Genomic DNA, 23,971 nt, shown 5'->3' on the forward strand with positions numbered 1-23,971 from the left:
ATTGAATCCTTTTTTTCTGGCCATTTCCTATTCCCTTTGGCGTCTTAAACATAGCACTCACTACTGCACCTTCTTCTTTAAAACTGTCAATAATGCCAGGACAATATTCATCTTGATAAATCACAACCACAAAGGTGTCCACTTCCTTTCTTATTGGTTGAATGGTTGGTTTGTTTGGTTTCCTGTTTTCTTCATCCATCAATTCAAGTTGTTTTTTACGGAATAATTCCCAGTCTTCATCTGAACTGTTACTGAAATTTAATTCCATTTCACTTAAAATATCATCATCCGTATCGGTACCACTGTCCTCATATTGTCTGCGACATCTCTTTTCAAGTGGCTTCTTAGTTTTGGTTTTGAGTCTTTTATTAAAGGCTTTGCTGTTGCTGCCGGTATCAGAGGAAATTAGAGTGTTATTTAGCATTTCTTCATTAGAGAGGCTTTTACCCGCAGGAAGTACTATCTTCTTCCTTCTTTTAGTGTTTGTGGAAGTTTCGCCTATTATGGATTTGGTTCTTTGTACAAGGTCTATAAAATGCTGAGCTTACAGCTGAGGGTTCAACTGCTTTTTGGCCTAATCTGTCTAAAAGAGGTTGTATATCACATGGATATATCCCAGTTTTTCTAAATCCACTTTCAAGCTTTTTTTTCATGTTGGGCTCCATGTCTTCTAGAAGCTTTTTCAGTAATGAAGGGAATACATGTTTGGGCAAAACTCCTGCTTTCATACCGTCTGGGGTATCTTTCCAGTTACTTAAAATCTTTCTCCAAGCGACCTTTGTTGGTCTAAAAAACGCAACATCCAGTGGTTGTGTTAGGTGGGTACTGTTTGGCGGGAGACATACAAAACTAATATTGTTTTCTCTACACTTCTCAAAAATACTGACATTTAAGTGGCTTGATAGGTTATCCGCAATCACAACTGTTTTTCCTTTTGATTTCCTAAGCCGTGGCAGGTACAAACTCTCGAACCATTCATTGAAAGCCCGTCCGTCAAACCACCCAGACTTTGTGCTCAAATAACGAGTGTTTTTTGGCCCTCCTTCAGTTCAAACGTCCCACATCTGGGTTCCTTTATACACAATGAAAGGTAGCAATATTTCACCAGCCGCACTGCCGCAAATCGTAAGAGAGGTGCTTGATTTGGAAAAATTACAAAGTTTTTCAGGATATTTAGTGCCACGGCGACAAATAACTTTCTTCTTTAAAGGATCATCTGACAAATTGGTCTCATCTAGATTCCAAATATTTTCAAGTGGCACGTCTTTGACAACTTCTTGCAAAGTTTTTAATATAATCCTGAAGTATATCTTCAGTAACTGCAGCTCGGCTTCTTTTTATGTTGGATGCCATGCGCTCTTTCAATCTTGGGTAACATTTCAAGAAATGTTTCATCCACTCAAGGCCAGGCTTGTTCTCTTGAAAATCTTTAATTACACAGCTAGTTCTCTCTAAGTAACTTCTTACGACATACCTGAGATCTTCCGTAGTTATCAGAAAGCCAAAATCACTCAATGTTTCAATGTATGACACAAAGGATTCCTCTTCATCCCTTGAAAATATTATGGGTTTCCTTACTTGTTTGGTATGTTTCTGTTTAAGTTTGTTTAAAATTGTTCGTCTTGGTATATTGAAGTGTTCTGCAGCTCGACGATGGCTGTATAAACCATCCCTTATTGCTTGCAAGCATTCCTCTAACTGCTCTGGTGAATAATCTGCATAGCGTCGAGCACCAAGTTTGCGTTTGTAAGCTCAAACCATCTGAAAAAAACAAGCTCTAATATAGTAAGCAGAGGGATAAATGTTTTTAAAACTTACCTTGATAATTACACAGAGACTTGTAACAGATATGCACATATACATTTTTATCATATCCTAAAAAAACAAGCTAAACATTGCTGAAAACAAGTGAGATCTTAGTATGGGGTAACTTTGCCCCACTCTTGTTTGTGGGGCAAAGTTACCCCATTTTCAGCAGAAACATAACCTAGGAAACTAAAAATATGTAAGTTAGAAAACACACTTGGTAGGAAGTGTTTTGTGATGTAATTTTGTTTACAAATAGTTACCCTACATAAATAAACACTTTGGCTTACCTTTTCATGTGTGAAAACGTGTTGAAAACACCACTTTTTATCAAAGTAAAATCACAGCAAATGTTGGTACAACATTTCCAAACACATACATCAACTCCAATATGGCAGAATGGTCTGAAAATGATATTTGGCATTGCTAGTGGTGCTACCTACCGGTTAAGCTAGAAACAACGGGCTGCCAGTTCATTGAATTTCCACCAGGTTGTGCGGTAACTATTTTCGTCACTGGGGTAAGGTAACCACCTGAGGCGCAAAGTAGCCCCCGGTTTATGGTACGTATATTCTAGTTTTATACTCTTTTTATAATTAACTCATTTTGGGTCTACCAATGTAAACCGTATTAACTATCTTTAGTTTTTGCTCTTCAGTAAAGTTAGTGGTAGATTTCTTCCTACAATCATAATCAGGACTTGTAGTCTCTTGCTGATATGTATATATATTCTTCATCGAGACAACAAGGCAAACTCAATCTTGGTACTGCAAATATCTTAGACCAAAATTAAATTACTAAGATTTAAATAATCAGAAGTACACACTTTTGACCGAAATAGGCTTTTCAGCCCTACGTATTTATATATATTTTCTTCATCAGGACAGTAAGGTCAATTATATTAAGGCATTGGAATTATCTTTGACCAGAAGTAGATGCTTTTTGATAAAAGTAGGTTTCTGAAACCTCCATATGTATATATTTTCTTGATCAGGGCAATAAGGCAAATTCAACTGTGGTACCATAAATACATTAGACTGGAAGTGAATTTAAACATCCAGAAATTGACACCTTTTAATCTAAGTAGATTTCCGAGACTTACTTTTGTACATATTTTCTTGATCGGGATGTCTAGTCAAACTCAGCTGTGGCATCAGAAATAGAGTGTATTAGAACAAGAAGTGCTCCTGCACACTTAAAATGTAATATAAGGGTCAATCACAATTTCGCTTAACCTCTGATCTTCCTAAACATGAACAGGGAAATAATAAGTACCTGATGTATGCCTACTTACATTTTGAAAATATCATAAGGCTCCATCAAATTACACCATAAGTGCTTTTACTAAGAAGAAAATCACTTTGTTTCTGAAAATTGTGTGCAGAACCACAGGGAACATGTAATTTTGTATGTAAAAGAATATATTCTGTTAAACATACTAAACCTTGATAGAGAAATCATGTGTTTAATAAAAATTTATTCAAGGTAGTGTTATATTATGTAGCTGATGAATAAACAAAAGAGCCTCTACAATTTTCTAGTTTCTGAGGAAGCAACAGTCAGATGACTACAGCTACAGTTTGATTATGGATGAAATGTTATACATTATAATACGCTTTGTTCATTTTCTGCATTGTATACTTGATGGAAGTGGTCTCATAAGTATTGAAGACATTTTTTTACTTCTACAAAATTGTATTACAATTTAATAAAAATATAAATTCTTATCAAAACTATTATATTTGCTCTACATTATATAAATTGAGTTTCATATTATTATTTTGCTTATTTATTAATAAAAATGTAAATAAAAAACTTACCTCCATTAAACTTAAGAAATAATAAGGGTCGTCTTCAAGTATCAAGAAATTGTATTCACTCGCTATTTTGTAAAGTTCTTTTCTGCGCTGAAGAGAAAGATTCCTGCCAGTTGGATTACAGGCTGTTGGATTGATATACATTAACTGTAACATAAAACAGTAATTATAGTTACAAAATACAATATAGTTAATTAATTCTTAACTCATCCTAAATTACTATACTTTAGCAAAATATACTTTAAAAGTTACAGGAATAAAACAAAATTTAAATGCAGAGGAAAATGTTTCTAATTTTAAGTAGGTAGTGTATAATATTTTTAAATGGTGTAGGATTAAGAATTTACAAAAAAAAACTTATGCTACACAGAAATCATATATTAGCTATACTAGCTAAATATTTGCTTTTCATATTGATCTAAGTTAGAAGTTTTTTTTTTATTTATGTGTTTTATACCACAACTAGTTGTATTTCAGATTGGTTTATGTAGTTCTGGGTTGTATGGAACACAAATATATTGTGTTTCCTTTTTCAAATTATAATCCTTTGTTACTTTGGTTTTAATTTCTCTATTTATCAATCAATGTACCAATTATTTTACGATTGTATCCATTTGTTGTCTAGTATTTTATTATTTGTTTTTCTTCATTTAAATTTTCTTCTTTCATAGAAACATTCATAAGCCTGATACATAGCTTGAATGAAACACAGGCTGAAATTTTAAGGGATAATTAAATCAGTTTGCATAGACTTTCTGTCAATGTGTGTTAATGTGTTTCTGTTAATGTGCGTTTCCCTTTTTGTTTTGAAATAGTTTATTTTCTCTTTTTGAATTTCGGTGGTAAATATTTATTGTATGGGAAAGAGAACCTAAGTAAACTAGAATTTGTTTGGCTCCATTATTATGGTTGTTTAATAAGCATAGAATGTTATAAACATATCTAATCCAATATATTATCTTGTTTTTAAAAGGATTCACTTCGTGAATAATTCTATTTTTTATAATTTACAAAGAGTTGAATTGAACTTTGTATGTCATTTTGTTATGTTTACCTAGATCTCCTCAACTTAATTGATAAAAAGGACAGAGTATTATATCCCTTCAACTTTAATTAAAGGATGCTCATGTCTGTATGATAAGAGAACATTCGTTGAGAATGACATGATGCTGTAGAATATTAAGCATGAGTTTGCAGATAAATTGTTCTTTTATTTATTTGGAAATGTAGAGTTTGTGACAAAAGTCATATTTTAATACTTTTGGGAGCCACAATCCAAAACTCTGCCCTAGGCTACATCTAGTCGGCCCTCTTTGTAAGTAATCAAAACATATAAAAGTAAGATAGCTTTACTTTATTGTGGTTATAAAACTGGCAATTTCTGCAAAATGGATTTATCCATCTTCACAAAAAAATAGTAAGGCTAGGGAAATTTTTGAAGTATAAAATTTTTAATTTACAAATTTGCTCTTTATGTATTACATGATCAAAATTATGTACGGTATTTGACATATCTGGTATACTTTATTTACATTTTTACATAAAAATATGAAATTTAATATTTTTTTAGATTTTTTAGGTGGTTCAAAGACAAGAAGATAATTTGGAAAGTTGTATGTATTATGCACTTCCAAATTATGTTTCATATATCTCCATACAGCTCTTTATTTGGAAGCTTTAAGAGTTTTTTGTAAACCCTAGCAAAATTTCTAAAAATGAGGTTGTGATAGGGGAAAGTAGTTATAAGATAGTCAGAAGTTAGGTTTGTTTGTCCCATGTGAAGTATTCACAAGTAGCTCAAGAATAAAAGTTTAAAATATTTTATATTTAATGTTTTAGGATTTTGTAATGTATGCGGGTCGACACTGTACTCTCTATGGGTCGGGAAGAATAATGAAAAACTACACATTTAGAGTAACATTGCTCTAGGACCGCTCGTAAAGGAACGGAAGGGACGCGGAGGTTACATGACGGTGTCTGGTGGTGGACTTCGGGTGGACTGCTGGCTGGCCAGCTTGGACCGTTGGTTTGTAGGGTAGTGGCGTGATGTGACGTCACAGGAGAGCAGCCTATGAGCATTCTTTATTCTTTTAGACCACATCGTATGTTACATCGCCTGACAATACATACTGCCAACATCACTGGTGCAGACATTAAATATCACTATGGATACCTACCAACTTAGTACTTCTCACACTAAATACACTACAATCCTCCCCCTTAAATACATAAGTCCCCTACATTTTAGAAATTTATCAATTACAATTTGTTTTACAATTCTCCAATTTTAAATCAATTACAATGAATAAGAAAATTGACATTATACTCTTTTATTTTTGTAAGTATAGATTATAGAGAACAAAATACAAACTCAATATAATCATTTAACACAAATCACAAACACTTCAATCAAAACCAATAAATCAGAATATAGCAATTAATAAACACATTGAATGAACACAATTAACAAATCGATAATAATAATGCTTAAACAATATTAATTATATACAAGTTCACAATTGGGTTGTATTTACAAGTCCATTTTGACTAAAGGTTTACGATCCCTTAGTGGGTATCGTCTAACAGGTGTCATTTGTTTGGGTTGAAACGCTGGAACTGTTATTGTTTTACATTTGTACATGGGCTGGGGCTTTGCCCCTGAGCGTTTTCTGTTATTGTTATGGTTTTTGCGGAGAGGGGGGCAAGGTCGTTGCTAAAAGTACTGGCGACCTTGCGCTCGCTCTGTCCCGCGACTGTATATCGATCGTTTCCTGCGTGTGCTCTGTTGCCACGCTTGCGTTCTGGGAGTCTAGGCATTGTTGTCAACTCAGACATTTCCGGACTACACTGTAAACCTACCAACTGGTCGATATGTCGTTTCCACCTCATGCCCGTATTCAGTTCAACTAAATACGTGACTGGTCCTAATCGTGAAACAACTACCACACCTGGTATCCACTTATTTCTACCTCTGTAATCTCTGGCTATGATTGGTTGTCCAATAGCTAACTGTCTAGTTTTACTAACCCCTATAGTTACAATCGTTGTTTTTCTTGATTATCTGACATTATTGCTTTAACATTTGGGCGAATTAAAATCTAACCTAGACTTTAGCGATCTGCCCAACATTAATTGAGCTGGCGATAGATTGGTAGTAGAATGCACTGTATTTCTGTAAGTGAACAGGAAGTTACTCAAAGCTAATTCTAAATCATCCTTGGAATTATGAAGAGCTGTTTTCAATTTATTTTTAATAGTTCTGACTGACCGTTCTGCCAAACCATGGTTTCTGGGTGGTATGGTGGTGAAAACGTGTGTTTGATACCATTTGACATCAAAAATTCTTTAAACTCTTGACTGGTATAAAAGGTGGTCCGTTGTCGGACACTATGTGGTCTACAATACCATACCTACTAAATAATTCCCTTAATTTCACAATCGTGTGAATAGCTGCCGTTGAAGCAACGGGCAACACCTCTGGCCACTTAGAGTACGCATCTTTTACCACCAAAAATAACTTGGACTGAAAAGGTCCAAAAAAAATCAATATGAATTCGAGACCAAACTCGTTCCGGAACATTCCAATGATGCAGGAAAGCCTTGGGCGGTTTTGCTCGTTCCTCCAAACAGGCTGCACAGCTGTTAGCTAGTTGTTCTATGTCCCGGTCGATATTAGGCCACCATACATATGCACGGGCTAATGCCTTCATGCGAACAATACCTATGTGTGAAGTATGCAATTCGTTCAGAATGTTTATTCTGAACCTTTTAGGTATTACCACCCTGTACCCCCACATTAGGATTCCTTGCTCCAAGGTTAATTCCGACTGTCTAATTTCAAATGGCTTTAGATCTGGTTCAGTTACAATAGGCCAACCTAATTCTACATAGGATATTACCTTTTTGATTTCACTATCTACCATTGATTCTCTTTTTATGTCTACATAGCTTAATGGTATGTCATTTTCAGCTAAACACTGCAAATAGGTACCTATGACATTAATATTAAGGTCATCATCCGAGATTTCATCTTTAATCTCACTATTTACAGGTAATCTAGATAAACCATCGGCATTGCCATGGTTGTGGGACTTAACATACACAATATCATATTGGAAACCACTTAAAAACAAAGCGTATCGTTTGTAACCTACTGGCTGCGAAAGCAGGTAACCCTTTCTTTGGTCCAAAAATAGCCACTAAAGGCTTATGATCAGTCTTTAACAAAAACTGTGTACCATATAAATATTGACTAAATTTCTTAACACCAAAATACAATGCTTAATGCTTCCTTATCTATTTGTGAATAGTTTTTCTCAGCGCTATTTAACACTCTACTTGCGAATGATATAGGTCTTTCTGTACCGTCGTATTGAATCTGACTCAAAACTGATGCAATGCCATATGGACTAGCATCACTGGCTACCACTAGTGGTAATGCAGGATCATAATGCGCTATAAACTTCAGCAGAGATTAACTTTTGCTTAATCTCTTTGTAGTGCCTTCTTACATGCTAAATTAAATACAAAAATCGGTATCCTTCTTAACAACTGATACATTGGGGTTAAAATAGTGGATATCCTAGGAATGAAACGTGAATAGTAATTAACAAGACCAAGGAAGGCTTTAAGCTGTGTCACATTTTGAGGTTTCAGGTGCCTTGACAATTGCTTCAACCTTACTAGGTGCGGTATGCAACCCTTGTTTACTGATAACAAAACCTAAATATTCTAAAACTGTCACAGAAAAATTTACATTTGTTCTTGCTCACTGTGAACCCATTGTCTTCAAGTCTTTGACACACTAGTCTAAGTCTATGCATGTGTTCCTCATTGTTTTTACCTGTTACTAGAATGTCATCTAAAAATACAGTTACCCCCGGGATACCTTGTAATGTTCGTTCTATTATTCTCTGGAATATTCCCGGTGCTGAACTGATACCAAAACATAGGCGATTGTAAGCATACAATCCTTTGTGTGTGCTAATTGTACAATACGTTTGACTATCTACATCTAGTTTAAGCTGCTGATAAGCTGAAGATAAATCTATTTTAGAGAATTTTTCTCCGTTTTGTAGGCTGGCAAATATTTCTTCAATTTTCGGTAACGGGTGTCGGTCTACCTCCAAGAAAGGATTTACAGTTATTTTATAATCCCCACAAATTCTTATTTTCCCATTAGCCTTAATAATTGGTACAATGGGAGTCCCCCATTCACTGGTATCTACTGGTGAAATAACGTTCTCTTGTTCTAGTCTAGTCAGCTCGGCTTCTACTTTTTCTTTAAGTGTAAAAGGTAACGTCCTAGGTTTAAAGTATTTTGGTACTACATTTTCTTTTAACTTTAATTTAACTGGTGCACCCTTGAAACATCCCAACTTATCCGTAAATACATTTGGAAACTCATTGTACAGTAATTCTACTTGTTTGTTGTTGTTGACAACAGACGGATTGACAGATGTTTGTTTGTTTACCTCTACAGGTGTGTTGTGGCTTCCACTGACAGGCGTGCATGCGTCTGCCGCGCTGCCGCCTGCAGTTGGCACAACCCCCACCATGCTCGTGCGATCGGCTGACTGTACATTGTTTACATTACTAGGCACTCTAACTGTTAAATCTAATGCTTGCATCCAATCACGCCCTAACAAGGGATTAGCCCCATTAGCTACGATGTATAAAGCTAATTGTTTCTCTTTACCTTTATGTTGTACATTGACCATAACCTTACCTAAAGGCCTGATCTTTTCATGTGTATATGAACTTAATACTAAGCTAGTTGGATACATGTTTATATTTCCTAACTTAGTCTTACAATCTTTTTCTGACATAACTGAAACACAAGCTCCACTATCGACTTCAAATACAATTTCCTTACTTTCCACTAATAACTGTACCGTTATTGGCTCAATTTTATTAATCTTAGTTTCTATTTCTTTAACCGTAAATAGATTGGAAATGTCATACACATCGTCATTGTCTTTATGTTTCCAGTGATTATCTGAACCGGACTCTGCTGATTCTTTACTTTCCTCTACATAGTGCTGCCTACCTTTATAAACATATTGCTTTTTATTGCTGTAAAACTGTTTCCCTTTAGCTGAAAGCTCCTTAGACCTATTTGTAAAAACATTTGGTTTGTTCTCATTAGGTTTGTTAACATAATTTTTCGATCTACAAACTCTTTCAAGGTGTCCCTTCTTTTTACAATGATTACACGTGTACTCACGAAACCGACATTGCGATGCTGTGTGTGATCCTCGCTTGCCGCAACAATAGCAGGTGATGTCTCCCAGCGCCTTCCCGCCGTCCGATGACCGTCTCGCTGCGATGCTCGCCGCCTGTGTCCTTTTCGGTATCGACCCGCTGCTCTGCATCCGGTGAATACGTCCTCCTGCAGTTGTCATCTGGGCCGCCCCCTTCTCAGCAAATTCCATTGCAGTAGCTAGTTGCACGGCTTTTTCATAAGTGAGGTTCTCCTCCCCGAGAAGTCTTTTCTGTATCTGTTGGTCTCGCAGACCCGCGACTAATCTGTCCCTTAAGTAGTCTGGCAATTTATCACCAAATTCACAATACTTAGATAACTGTTTTAAGTGCACAATATAATCGCTAACCGTTTCATGATCCAATTGATTCCGCCTACTAAATTTAAATCTTTCCGTGATAAAAGAAGGCTTGGGATGCAGATGATTCGCTATAGTGTCCACAATTTCCTTGTACGACTTGTCAGACGGTTTGTCTGGTGTAATTAAGTCTTTCAGTAACGTATAGGTCCTTACACCCATAACTGTCAACAAAGTGCTTAGTTTCTTTGAATTATCGATATCATTACAATCAATAAAAAACTCAAATCTCTCTATATAAGACTGCCACGATTCTTCCGCACTATCAAAATAACCCATAGACCCGATAGTTGCCATTTTGTTTTCTTGTACACTCCGTAATAACTGTTTAAAATGTCCCCGGTAAAAATAATCGTCTAACGGCATTAATTGCAACGATTAAAATCAGCTTGTGCGCTGCTTACACCAAGAATAGTTTATATCGATCGGCGTACCTTACTACTCCCGACCGTTGGAATGTCCGGAATGTCCTTGCACATTCGCGGTTATTTGCACGTGTTCATTACGCTTGTTGCCCTTCCGCACTAAATCACTGTAATTCACTGTTGCAGTTGTTTTCCTCGTCGCCACTGTAATGTATGCGGGTCGACACTGTACTCTCTATGGGTCGGGAAGAATAATGAAACTACACATTTAGAGTAACATTGCTCTAGGACCGCTCGTAAAGGAACGGAAGGGACGCGGAGGTTACATGACGGTGTCTGGTGGTGGACTTCGGGTGGACTGCTGGCTGGCCAGCTTGGACCGTTGGTTGTAGGGTAGTGGCGTGATGTGACGTCACAGGAGAGCAGCCTATGAGCATTCTTTATTCTTTTAGACCACATCGTATGTTACATCGCCTGACAATACATACTGCCAACATCACTGGTGCAGACATTAAATATCACTATGGATACCTACCAACTTAGTACTTCTCACACTAAATACACTACAGATTTGTATTGGGATCTTCTCTGAACTCATGAGGTACATGAGTGTGTAGGAAACATTATCACAAATTTACTCGCATTTTTAACGAGATTTTAACAAGTGTAACAGAATATTTAAATCAGTTATATTGCATCATTTAGTCCAAAATCATGGTGATTCTCGAATTAAAACTATACAGAAAATTAAAAAGGTGTCCAATAGGGTTTTACTGAGACTGAGGAATGATATGATTTAAAAAATGGATGTACTTTAGTGGACCTTTTTCTGTCAGATAAACGGGTCGGATCAACGAAGCAACTGACCAATATCTTGTTTAGTGATGATATTACCACTGTTTGTGTTTATTAATGAAAGAAATATTTTCTTACTACCATTTCTTTTAATTTGTGAGAAAAATTATACTTTGCACTACACAATGACTCAAGTGACACACCAAAAAAGGCCATCCAAACTTTTTAACAGTACCAGAAGCACTGGACTAATAGTGTGAAGTACCAAGAACCCCCCAAATGTTTTTATAATAGGATTCATAAGTTGTTATATACACACTATTAATACAATACCTTAGGTAGGGGTTTGTCTTCTTGAACTCTCTCCTCTAGCAGACGACGGAGTTGATGTGGTTGAACTCCGTCTTTGTCTTGTTCCAAGCCAATATACTGTGGATTATATGGCCTTAACTATAACAACAGACATATTGCATTATAAAACACTGTACAAGGTATACTGTGACCTTATATGAAATTCTGCTAGCATCTGTCAGTAGCCACTATATGAATAAATTGGTGATACATAAAAAAATCAAATGATACATTTAACAAAGTACACTTTAGTATGTTATATGATGGCTAAATGTTGCTCTATAATCCCTTCTTTAACAATACAAACTCAACCAGTTTAATAAAATTAACTATTTTTTCAGCCGTTTCCAATTGTGAGTTTTTTCAAGTCAAGAATCATAATCAGAGTTTACTGTCTCATAGCAGTTACATCATTCTGTCTATATGTTTTTTTTTACATTATAGTGTTTTTTTTAGGTAACCAATAGAAGTTGAAATTTTGAACATACACTATTCTTATTGTTAAGTATTATTGCATTAAATAACTTGTTTTTTATTGCCTAATATGAAAAGGCTACTTTTATTGAATAATAATTATGTATATATTTTTTGGGCAATTTATACTCTATATTTGAATTTGTTTACTAAACTGTATATACTACATTAATCCTATATCTCTTTCTGCGGCCTAGTGCCTACAATACCATTCCTTACTGGATTAAAATATTCACGTACAGTGACAGACCAATGAACCATTGTTTCCCGAATCAGCTGTTTACTGTACACTGACCAACCAATCACAACGGTTGACTTATCAATTGCCCACCTTGCAAGCGTAGGCACGCTTGCTCTTTATACTCTCGATCCCGCCTGGGGCACTTATGTACTCTCTAGCCACTGCTTACCATACTTACTCTCTCTCCCCCATGTGTTTACTCCTCTCATTTAAATATTAGTTTATTCTATTTGTTGTACATTTACATTAACATTAAAGTCAGTGCTCTGGATTGGCAATCTCTACCAGAACGTCTCTGCTCCCGGACACCCGCGTCTACCGTGCTCTACAGGAACTGGCCACAGTGTTATGAACTATTCGTTTGCGGTCGTATTGTGCGTGAGTGAATCCGTGAAGGACATCTTCCGTCTTCACGCCTGCCTACAAGACAGCAGCCTATTTCCAACACTTACTGATCACAACCTGGCCCTCAACAACAGCAGACTACGGTTAGGTACCTCTCATGAAAATAAAGGTAACTGTTTATTTTATACACTTTATTTGAATATGCACTGTTCATAAACTCATTATGTGTAACCTAGTGAACTCTTGTTAAAATCAGTGTGTTCGGCGTCTTCACACTGCCTAGTGTGAAGTGGTCCTTCTTAGTCGAGCCTCTAAAATAATTATTTCACGGTTCTATAACCAAAATTCATTCTTTTCATGGTCCTTAGCGAGCCGGATAATAAGAACTTTAGTCCATTGGTGAATATCAGTGCAATCTCAACTCTTATAAGCTATATACAGTGCATATTTCAAAGTGTGGTTTCAGGTTCTTTCACGATTGCAAAGTCCGTGCATATCGATTTTCCAATCCCCTCTCCAGTCATATCAGCTGTGATCATATCAGCTGTGACGTCTGATCATATCAGCTGTGGTGCTCTGTCGACTGCATTGTTTTGTTGACAAACAAGCTTCAGACTGTTACAGCACAGGTGAACTGATTACTGTGTTTTAATGGTTACCGCTTCTCAATACTAGTTCGTTATCAGCCCTACTTGTAATACGCATTATTCTAAGCAGGTTAAATATAAAACAATCTTGGTTATTGACACTTTACCTTGAGCAGGACTTGCACCCTTATTGCAAAAATTAAATGTGTTTATTTTGTCAACACTATATTCTAGTCTCAGCTTAAAAAGAAAAAAAAGCTACTTACTGCTCACAATTGTTTATTATAATTTCTATTTGAACATTGCTCACGCATATGTATGCATGGTTTATGGTTACTGTCACAACACTACCATACTTTACCACTGACAGTTTACATGTAGTACGTGCGCATAATGTTTCCAGAGCCTCTGCTACATTATAGCTGAATTTAGCTCAACAATAACCTTAATTGTTGTTTATTATTTAATAACAACTTGTCTTGTTTACGTTTTGCCATAATAACAGTGTATTTTATTTTCTCAAAACAAAACTATAACTATAGGCCTATACGAGCCTACTCTACTTATTGCATTATTATTGAGTTTTTACCTCAAAAAACTAAACAATATTTTTTAAATTGTTTTTCATTGTATTATATTGTTTAGATACTTCTTATTTCTTGGGGAAAATACTTCAGAGGAAAATAATTTAGTTTCTATTTTTTATCACTGTCTCAGTTCAAGAGGACAATATTTTGTTTTACTTTTCACCTTTGAAGTATTACTGAAATTGATTAATTTTCTACAAACACTTTCAACATGGCGATGTCTCTTAAAGTGGCCAATGCAAAGCGAGAACACCTTCTTTTCTCAGATACAAAGTATCTATGATTTAACTAAGAAGACTTCCGATCCAAATATACTTCAGCAGTTGCTTGTCAGAGCTAAATCTATTCAGAGACTTAGACAGGAATTTTCAGCAATATTAGACTTGTGCCACGAGTTGGAATTAAAAGTAGATGCCGACTATACACCTAACTATTCCGCATTAGCGAGCGTGGACGAGTTAGTTGATTACGTTTCTGCTAACGTGCTTATGATTGAGACCAAGAGACAAGCTAAAGCTAATAAAAGCGAAACTATTTCCGCCTGCCTCCCCTCAAGTCAACGTCCGGCTACCGAAATTGGAATTAAAAACTTTTGACGGAGCTGCCTTGGACTTCTGTACGTTCATCAACGGTTTATGAACAAGCCGTACACAACAATGCGCACTTAAGCGATGTAATGAAATTTCAATATCTCTTGAGCGTTGCTTTCAGGCGAACCACTCTCTCTGATAAAGTCGCTAAATATAACTGAGCAAAATTATGCAATCGCTTATCAGCTGCTGAAGGATCGCTACCATAATACTAGGCGTCTACTCACACTACATTTGAATTTCAAATATTAGACCTTCCTGTCATCTCCAGCACATCTGTGAAGAATATCCGTGCTTTCCTTAATCTTTTTCACGAACATACGCAATCACTTAAAGCACTAAACAATGACATCACTAGTAACAACCCACTTCTCTCAGCCTTGTTATTACGCAAGATTGATAATCGGATGGTCACCGCGCCTAGAACAGTTTCGAAAAAAGGAAGAGCTTCATACTTTGCCCCTCGGTTGAACAAATAATTGAGTTTCTCAACCTGGAATGCAGCCACATTGAGGACAGTAGTCTACATGACAATATAGTGGACCCCAAGAACGCTTCAAGTTCTTATTTTTGGGTCAAAACCCAAATTTGATAAACCCAAATCGTCTCTTAAAAACGTGAGCTTGTTAGCGGCTTCCTCTCTACCCCTCCTCGGCCTATAAACAAGGCCCATCATGTTTTTATTGCCATCAGAGCGGTCATAAAATTTATGGCTGTCCCAGCTTCGGCCAAAAGACACCTCAAGAACGGCACGGGATTATTAAACAGCATAACCGCTGTTCTTCTTGTTTGGGGACGCACAGATTAAGTGAATGTCAGTCTAAATTCACGTGTCGAACATGTCGTGGTCGTCATCATACCTTGCTACACTTCACTGATCGGCCAACACGGTCCAGTGTTAGTACGTCGGACCGCGTTCGTCCCGTTGTGGAGAAACGGCCGTGACGGCGGCCGGCCTGCAACACCTACACCTGCTGTCCGCCCTCCGCCTGCGACCACAGCGCTCTCACCTCCTAGCCCCGGCCGAACACACCACACTACATGCTCATGGCACACTGCATCGAGACCTCGCCCCTAGTACCACGGTTCTTCTGGGTACTTCTCTTGTCAAGCTCACCGCCTCTAACGGACAAGCTTATGTCTTTCGTGCGTTAATTGATTCAGGAAGCATGCTAAATTTTTATTAGCGAGAAAGCCTCCCAACTGTTGGGTACACAGCGTCGTCCAGCCACTATTAATGTCGCCGGCCTTTCTCAAACCTCTGCTCACACACGCGGATTTTTAAACTCTGGGCGTGGAAACTCTTGCTGGCCACCCAGTTGCCGCCCCGCACGTCGTTCCACATATTGCCACAAATCACTGTAGACCTCCCACGAGTGCAAATATCTCAGGAGGTCATGAATAAGGTTAAAAACATTACACTGGCTGATCCAACCTTCCACCTCCCTGGTGGCATTGACGTGCTTATTGGTGGAGCGCTATTTCCACATATTCTTACTCACGAGACCTACTCTCTTGGTCTCAATTTACCTCACGCCCTGGGCACCTGTTTTGGTTTCGTGCTGATGGGGACGGCTCCCTGCACACCACTGACGCAGTCTGTCTCTACTATGGCTGTCTCTCTTCTCTCGACTGCTGAGGTGGACCTCCACGCCTCTCTGCAGCGTTTCTGGACACAAGAGGAACTGCCTGCTCCCAGTAAAAGGTCTGCAGAGGAAACTCAATGCGATGAATATTTTTCTACCACGCACTCCAGGGACCGTGAGGGTCGATATATGGTCCGCCTCCCTTTCAAGGACACCAGTACTCATCTGGGAAGTTTCCAAAGTTCATGCTGAAAGTAGACTCTATTCACTCGAGCGCAAGCTCCACGCTCCCACTAATGTGGAGTATTATAAATTTATATTCTGATTTTATACATGAATATCTCTCTCTAGGCCATATGCAGGGCTGCGCCCTACTCCTGACTTAAGCACTCCCCACTACTATCTGCCACACACCACGGTGTTTTTAAGGCACAAAGTAGCACCACCAAACTACGCGGTCGTTTTTGACGCCAGTGCCAAAACCAGTTCCGGACTCTCTCTCAACGACACTCTGTTGACCGGACCTAAGCTGAAAAATAATATTTGTGACATTCTTCTGCGCTTCCGCCTTCAGAACGTAGTGTTCTCTTGCGACATCAGACAGATGTACCGCCAAATCAAGGTGCATCCTGACGATCAACATTTTCAACTGATATTATGGCGTGATCAACCCTACCGACTTGATGTCCACGTTCAAGCTCACGACGGTTACCTACGGCCTGAACTGTTCACCCTACTTGGCCATCAAAACGCTACATCAATTGGCAGAAGACGAAGGTCACCGCTACCACCCATGCTGCTTGAGATTCTCAAGCACCAGAGCTACGTCGACGACCTGATCTGCGGAGCTGAGACTGAAGAACTCGCCGCTGAACTTCAAGATCAACTCATCAAACTCCTTCGGCTCGGTGGCTTTGAGCTCCGGAAATGGGTCTCGAACTCTCCGAGACCTCTGCAACACCTTCCTGAAGATCATCGGGAAATCCCAGTTTTTCTGCAACCCTCTCAGGAGCCTCATTTCTCTATTTTGGGCCTTAAATGGACCCCTCTGACTGACACGTTTTACGTTTAATTTTAATTTTTCTTGTGAAAAACCCCACTAAGCGTAAAGTGTTAAGTCTCATTTCTCAAGTCTATGACCCCTGTGGTTTTTTGGCGCCTTGCATAATGCTCGCAAAAAATATCATGCAACTCCTATGGATTTCTGGCATAGATTGGGATGATCCGCTCCCTCCAGAAATATACAAAAAATGGCACGCATTTTTATTTGAACTTAAGCACGTTGCTACTATTACAATTCCTCGTGCTATCCCCTACTCTGCTGCTACTCACTGGGACTTGCACGGTTTCTCTGACGCCTCAGAACTAGGCTATGCTGCTGTAGTCTACATCCGCTCTACCTCCAATGACACGGTGCACGTAAGCCAAGTTATGGCTAAAACTCGCGTCGCTCCTCTCAAAAGAGTGACGCTGCCCCGACTGGAGCTATGCGCAGCTCATCTCCTGGCCCAACTTGTGAAATATTGTGTTACTCAATTAGCTCCCACCCACAAGTTTGGTTCTATTGTCTGCTGGTTGCGACTCTACTGTGACCCTCGCGTGGATCAAAACACCTTCTTATCGCCTCAAAACCTATGTGGCTAATCGTGTGGCGCAAACTCAAGAGCTTGTTGCTGTGGAGTGCTGGCGCTACATACCCAGTGCTTCCAATCCTGCTGACTGCGCCTCCCGTGGGATCCTTCCCTCTCAATTGGTGGATCATCCCCTTTGGTGGCCATGGACCCGACTGGTTGCGTCTCCCCTCCTCGGCCTGGCCAGATCCTGATTCCAGCCTGGACTCGGTCTCTCTGGAGGAGCTAGGGGAGCTGAAGCATTCCACTCCTGCCATTGCCTTGGCCACAGCACCGCCTACGTGGGACCTCCTCATCCAGTACTCTTCCTGGAGGAAATTGTTGCACGTGATGGCCTACGTCTTGCGTTTTATCCACAACTGTCGTTCACCAAACCGCCACTTCGGACCTCTCTCCAAGACAGAACGGGACTCCACCCAGCTGCGAATTTTTCAAGACCGTGCAAGAGGAAGCTTTCACTGAAGATCTAGCTCTACTGCGGGACCGAAAGACGTGTTCTACCAGACTTCAACGCCTCGCCCCATTCCAGGGTCCGGATGGACTTCTCCGCGTCGGCGGCAGACTGCGCCACGCTGACCTCCCGCCGAACATGTCTCACCCGTGCATCCTGCCCAAGAAGCACCCTGTCGTGGACCTCCTAATTGACCATGTCCATGTCAAATATCTCCAGACTCTTCAGCAGCGCCTCAAGTGGAGCACTCCTTCCCGCAACCTCCAACCCTGGAGACCTCGTCCTGGTGCATCAGGATACTCCCGCTCTCTCATGGCCCCTTGCACGGGTCACTGATGTCACTCCAGGACAAGATGGTACAGTTCGAGTGGTACATCTCAAGACCTCAAGTGGAACTCTCACTCGTCCAGCAGTGAAGGTGTTTCTCTTACCTCACCTCTACAATTAATTAACTGTCTCTCTACCACCGCCTATAACCTTTGTAATTTGAGCCTATGTTTGCTCTTTCTCTCATTGAATCCCAAGGTGATTCAAGGCGGCCGGTATGTTAAGTATTATTGCATTAAATAACTTGTTTTTTATTGCCTAATATGAAAAGGCTACTTTTATTGAATAATAATTATGTATATATTTTTTGGGCAATTTATACTCTATATTTGAAATTTGTTTACTAAACTGTATATACTTACATTAATCCTATATCTCTTTCTGCGGCCTAGTGCCTACAATACCATTCCTTACTGGATTAAAATATTCACTAACGTACAGTGACAGACCAATGAACCATTGTTTCCCGAATCAGCTGTTTACTGTACACTGACCAAACCAATCACAACGGTTGACTTATCAATTGCCCACCTTGCAAGCGTAGGCACGCTTGCTCTCTTTATACTCTCGATCCCGCCTGGGCACTTATGTACTCTCTAGCCACTGCTTACCATACTTACTCTCTCCCCCATGTGGTTACTCTCTCATTTAAATATTAGTTTATTCTATTTGTTGTACATTTACATTAACATTAAAGTCAGTGCTCTGGATTGGCAATCTCTACCAGAACGTCTCTGCTCCCGGACACCCGCGTCTACCGTGCTCTACAGGACTGGCCACAGTGTTATGAACTATTCGTTTGCGGTCGTATTGTGCGTGAGTGAATCCGTGAAGGACATCTTCCGTCTCACGCCTGCCTACAAGACAGCAGCCTATTTCCAACACTTACTGATCACAACCTGGCCCTCAACAACAGCAGACTACGGTTAGGTACCTCTCATGAAAATAAAGGTAACTGTTTATTTTATACACTTTATTTGAATATGCACTGTTCATAAAACTCATTATGTGTAACCTAGTGAACTCTTGTTAAAATCAGTGTGTTCGGCGTCTTCACTGCCTAGTGTGAAGTGGTCCTTCTTAGTCGAGCCTCTAAAATATTATTTTCACGGTTCTATAACCAAAATTCATTCTTTTCACTTATGAAGACCTATAATTGAAAAGTTTTACAACAAAGTCTAAAATGGCGACTGGTTACCAACTTTTATGTTAAATTCCACAGAAAACCTCACCCTCTTTGAAAAATTTACATGGTACAACTTGATATTTACATTGATTGCCTGTGAGAATAAAAGAACTCAACTTTAAGAGCTTTAAGTGTAAAATTTATATGTGGTTGGTTTTTAATCCTTTTTACAGTATACACAAATTTTATTGTCTTGTATTTATTGTCAAATTGTCTTATTTTTTATTTTAATGTTATATTATGGTCAGATTGCTTGCCGTCTTAATGTTTATTATAAGTTGTTGCATCTTTGTTGTTTGGCTGTTTTTTCTGTCTAAGGCTTAAGTCATTATAAATTGTTATTGTTGGTAAGGGTATTGCTTATGGTTTTATTAAGATGATCTCTAATTTTACATTGTAAATAATTATGACATAATACATAATTCAATGTATTATTTATTATAAATTTTGACAACATCTATTGCATGATATATTAATGATGAATATAGACGATAATATTGATGACAAATGTTAAGTTAAACAAAGCTTTTACTCGTAATATAATACAGCAAAACCATCTAGAATATTTTGTGAGTTACATACATGAACATGACCAATCTTGTCCATTTACCATTTCAGCCACACCACTGTAGAGTGGGATAGCGATGATGATGGGGTCGCCATGCGTCAGTATCATGTCGAAGACTGCAGCCATTGCCTCAGAAGAGCCTGAGGTGACCATCAGGCTTTGCTTGGTCCAGTCCTGCGGTCCATGGATCTTGTCCTGCAAGTCCTGGAGTTGCTTCAAGAGAGGAGGGTAGCTGCAAAAATACCACTATGAGATCGCTCGGTAAATATTTGAATATTAAATTTATATTACATTTATTTAATAAATTGTTTTAGTCTTTGTATTTGAGCTACTTCTATGTTAATGACATATATTTTTTAATAACATGACACAATAAGCACTAATACTAGGGCAAAATTTGGTTTAGAGTTCTTGGTAAACATGGGTCTCTCATCTCAGACGCTTACAGAAATCATCGTTTGAGGCAGCAGCTATAGGAATAGTAAGTGTAATAAGTCACGATAGCCAGGACTACATGAGGGGTTGGATTAATTAAATACGATCAACACCATTATTTTGTAGCAGCTAACTTCTTCCTAATTATTCATTTCCTAAATAGTACCTTTACTTTTGCGTTCTTTTATTCTCCACCCCATGTTTGATTTATATTTATTCTGTTACTAACCATGAGTTTGTGCGTTGCTTTCATTTCGATATTTAAAACATTAATTTTTTTCAACCTTTAGTCTCCACTTTACTTGTGACTTCCGATTTGCCGCATTTCCAGACTTTCTGCCACAGTCACGTTATAGTTTCCATAGAAAGCATCATTTAAATATTAGTTTCACAAAATTATGTTCTGGAAGCCACAGGTCGGAATCGCTGACCTACACGTAGGTTAGTTCGGTCACATCAATCTTTAATAGGCGCTGTGATCGGTTTTACACACTGGGTTTACTTAAATTGTGGAGTCCACCTTTACATGGGATTTCCTTGTTAAAATGCTCCTATGTTTTAATCGGTTCAGCTTGGCCTCTTGTCTGTCTAACTAAACAATGACTCATTCACACCACTCACAAATACTCATAGAATACATTGAATACTGTTACTAAAGTATAAAACTTTATATTACTACACATAATCCTAATTTATTAATACAATTATATTATTTTCAACTTCTATTTTCTTACCCTGGCTAACATTGTATGTATAATTATGCTTTACTTTCACATACAAATCTCTATATTTAATGTTATCTTACTCCTCTTTAGATTCAGATTCAGATTCAGATAATTCTTTATTCATAGGTATTACAGTCAATACATTGAATAGTGTCATTAACTTAAGTATTCAACATTTCTTAAAATTAAGCTAATTTTACTTTATTGCATTTATAATTCCTTAAAAGAGTATAATACTTTGATTGTTAGGTAATCCTTAAGTATTTTTTTAAACTTATTGAATGATGGTTCAGCCTTAATATGTTCTGGAATTTTGTTAAAAAATTTAATTCCTGCATACTGAGGTTTCTTGCAAAAAAAAATGCCGAATGATGAGTGGGAATGGCAAAAATCTTTACTTTGTCTGGTGTTTATACATGTGAAAATCACTATTAAATATTTGATCATGATATCTTTGTTTTAAAGGTACAATTACTTCGTAAACATAAAGGCCATAAACTGTAAGAATGTTTAATTTTGAAAAGTGTTCTTTAACTGAGGTTTTTGGTTTCAGGTTCTGAATAATTCTAATAGACTTTTTTGAATTTTTTAGAATATAATCAAGATTTTTTTGGCTAGTTGCACCATATAAGGAGATTCCAAAACTGATAATTGAATGAATGTAAGAAAAATATATGATTTTCAGTGTATTATGATCACATAGGTGTCTTAATTTGCTCAATGCATAAACACCAGATGATATTTTTGACATAACCTTCTGGACATGTGCATCCCAGCTGAGGCTATGGTCCAGTTTCAAACCTAGAAAGTTTGTTTCATTTACTTGATTAATTTCAAAATCATATTATATTAAGCATATATATTACTTATGCTTAATATAATCATATAAAATAATTACAAAATCTCTTATATTTTTAAGATCCTGTGTAAACCATTTTATATGTTCTTTTCTTTCTGTAGATTTTATTTTAATTTTTTCACATAAATTATCATAGTATTCAGATTAAAACACTCTTTATTCATCAGGTTGTACACATAGATACAGTGAAGAGCATCATAATTTGCATTAATTTGTGAATAGCATAATTGCAATAACAAGGCACAAATTACATCATAAAAACTTAAATTATATAATACATACAAAATAACTGAGCTCCAGTGTTGAAATTTTTATTTTTAGTCACCAATCATGAACTAATGGAGTTTTAATAAAAAATCTCATTTGTCAAACAAAGAGGCTTGGATAACAAATTTTCTTTTAAACTTTTTTATAATATTTAACAGTATTAGTAATAGTATTTTTTAATTCTTTGGAAGTCTATTAAAATATTTTATTCTTATAAATGTAAGTTTCTTTTTAAAGGATGCAAAGCTACGTGTAGGTATACATAAGTAATTTTTTTTCTTAAGGAGTAACTGTGATGATCTTCTACCCGTGAGGTAAATTTGAAGTTTTTAATAGAATGTAGAATATAAGAAAAATAGGTTATTACCTCAATAAAATAATCAAAGGCAACACATCACAATGGTCAGATAAGTTGGAATCTACTACATCACATAAGATGTTTTGTCTGGTTCATTCTTTATTTAAGCAGTACAGGTTAAATGATCTCAGTAGATTAAGAGAAGAATAACTTTCATTTTGTTTGTTTACTGATATCCATATTAAAATCTCCAAACATTGTCATACTATAATATTAATTTTTATTGAGTTGATCAAGAAGACTTTCAAATACTGAAAAAGAATTGAAAAATAAGTCTGGAGTTCGATAAATATTAATAATAACCACATCCTGATGTTTGAAAAAAATTATTTTATATTAAATTTCTGATTCTCTATACTATTCTTTTCATAAATAATACAACTTCTCCCGATAAGTAGTGGGCTTATATAAAAAAAATCCCAGCTAAAGTGTCAGTAACCCACAGGAATATATTATAAATATTAAGCCAATGCTCGTTTACTGTTATAGCACTACAACTAAGACTTTAAAATAGTTCTAAGGCATTTCTATATTTCTGATGGACAGTATATTGATTTGATACAAATCTAGGGGCTGACATTGTGTGTTCCTTTAGTTCAGTGTGGGAGATTGTGCGTTCTCTAAAGAAAAGAATTGTTTACTGACATCAACATTTTCCTTTTAATTCTTCCCTGCTTTCTGCTAAGTGGTAATGGATTACTCGGGCTGGTGAACTAACAATGGCCGGCGAACTGTCAGGAGCCGATGAACCATGCAGAGTCAGTGAATTATCAGATGATATGCATTGATTTGGTAGATTGCTTGAGCACCACTACCACATCTCACCACCCTGCAGATCATCTCAGCAAGCCATTTAATCATCTTGCCCAACCAATTCAGGTACACTTATGGCGGGTGTGTAAATGTCGCTCAGCATTGCTTGCCTCTACAAGTGACCTCTTTGAGTATTCTTTGCTTAGTTGTTTAAGAACTATGTTTGTATTTTAAACTTCTTTGTTCA

At 37.4% G+C, this 23,971-nt stretch overlaps 1 protein-coding gene across 1 annotated transcript in view; it reads right to left on the reverse strand.

The window, feature by feature from the left end:
* Positions 1-23,971, reverse strand: part of LOC124371869 (kynurenine/alpha-aminoadipate aminotransferase, mitochondrial-like) — a 62,368-nt gene that overhangs the window by 13,681 nt on the left and 24,716 nt on the right. Inside the window, exons 4-6 of the mRNA XM_046830235.1 lie at positions 20,370-20,559; positions 11,737-11,853; positions 3,623-3,770 (exon numbers count right to left, since the gene is read on the reverse strand). Of these exons, the coding sequence (XP_046686191.1) occupies positions 3,623-3,770; positions 11,737-11,853; positions 20,370-20,559 (455 nt within the window). The remainder of the gene's footprint in view (positions 1-3,622; positions 3,771-11,736; positions 11,854-20,369; positions 20,560-23,971) is intronic.

Source organism: Homalodisca vitripennis, unplaced genomic scaffold, assembly GCF_021130785.1.
Source record: "Homalodisca vitripennis isolate AUS2020 unplaced genomic scaffold, UT_GWSS_2.1 ScUCBcl_2131;HRSCAF=6575, whole genome shotgun sequence".
Taxonomy (NCBI): domain Eukaryota; kingdom Metazoa; phylum Arthropoda; class Insecta; order Hemiptera; family Cicadellidae; genus Homalodisca; species Homalodisca vitripennis.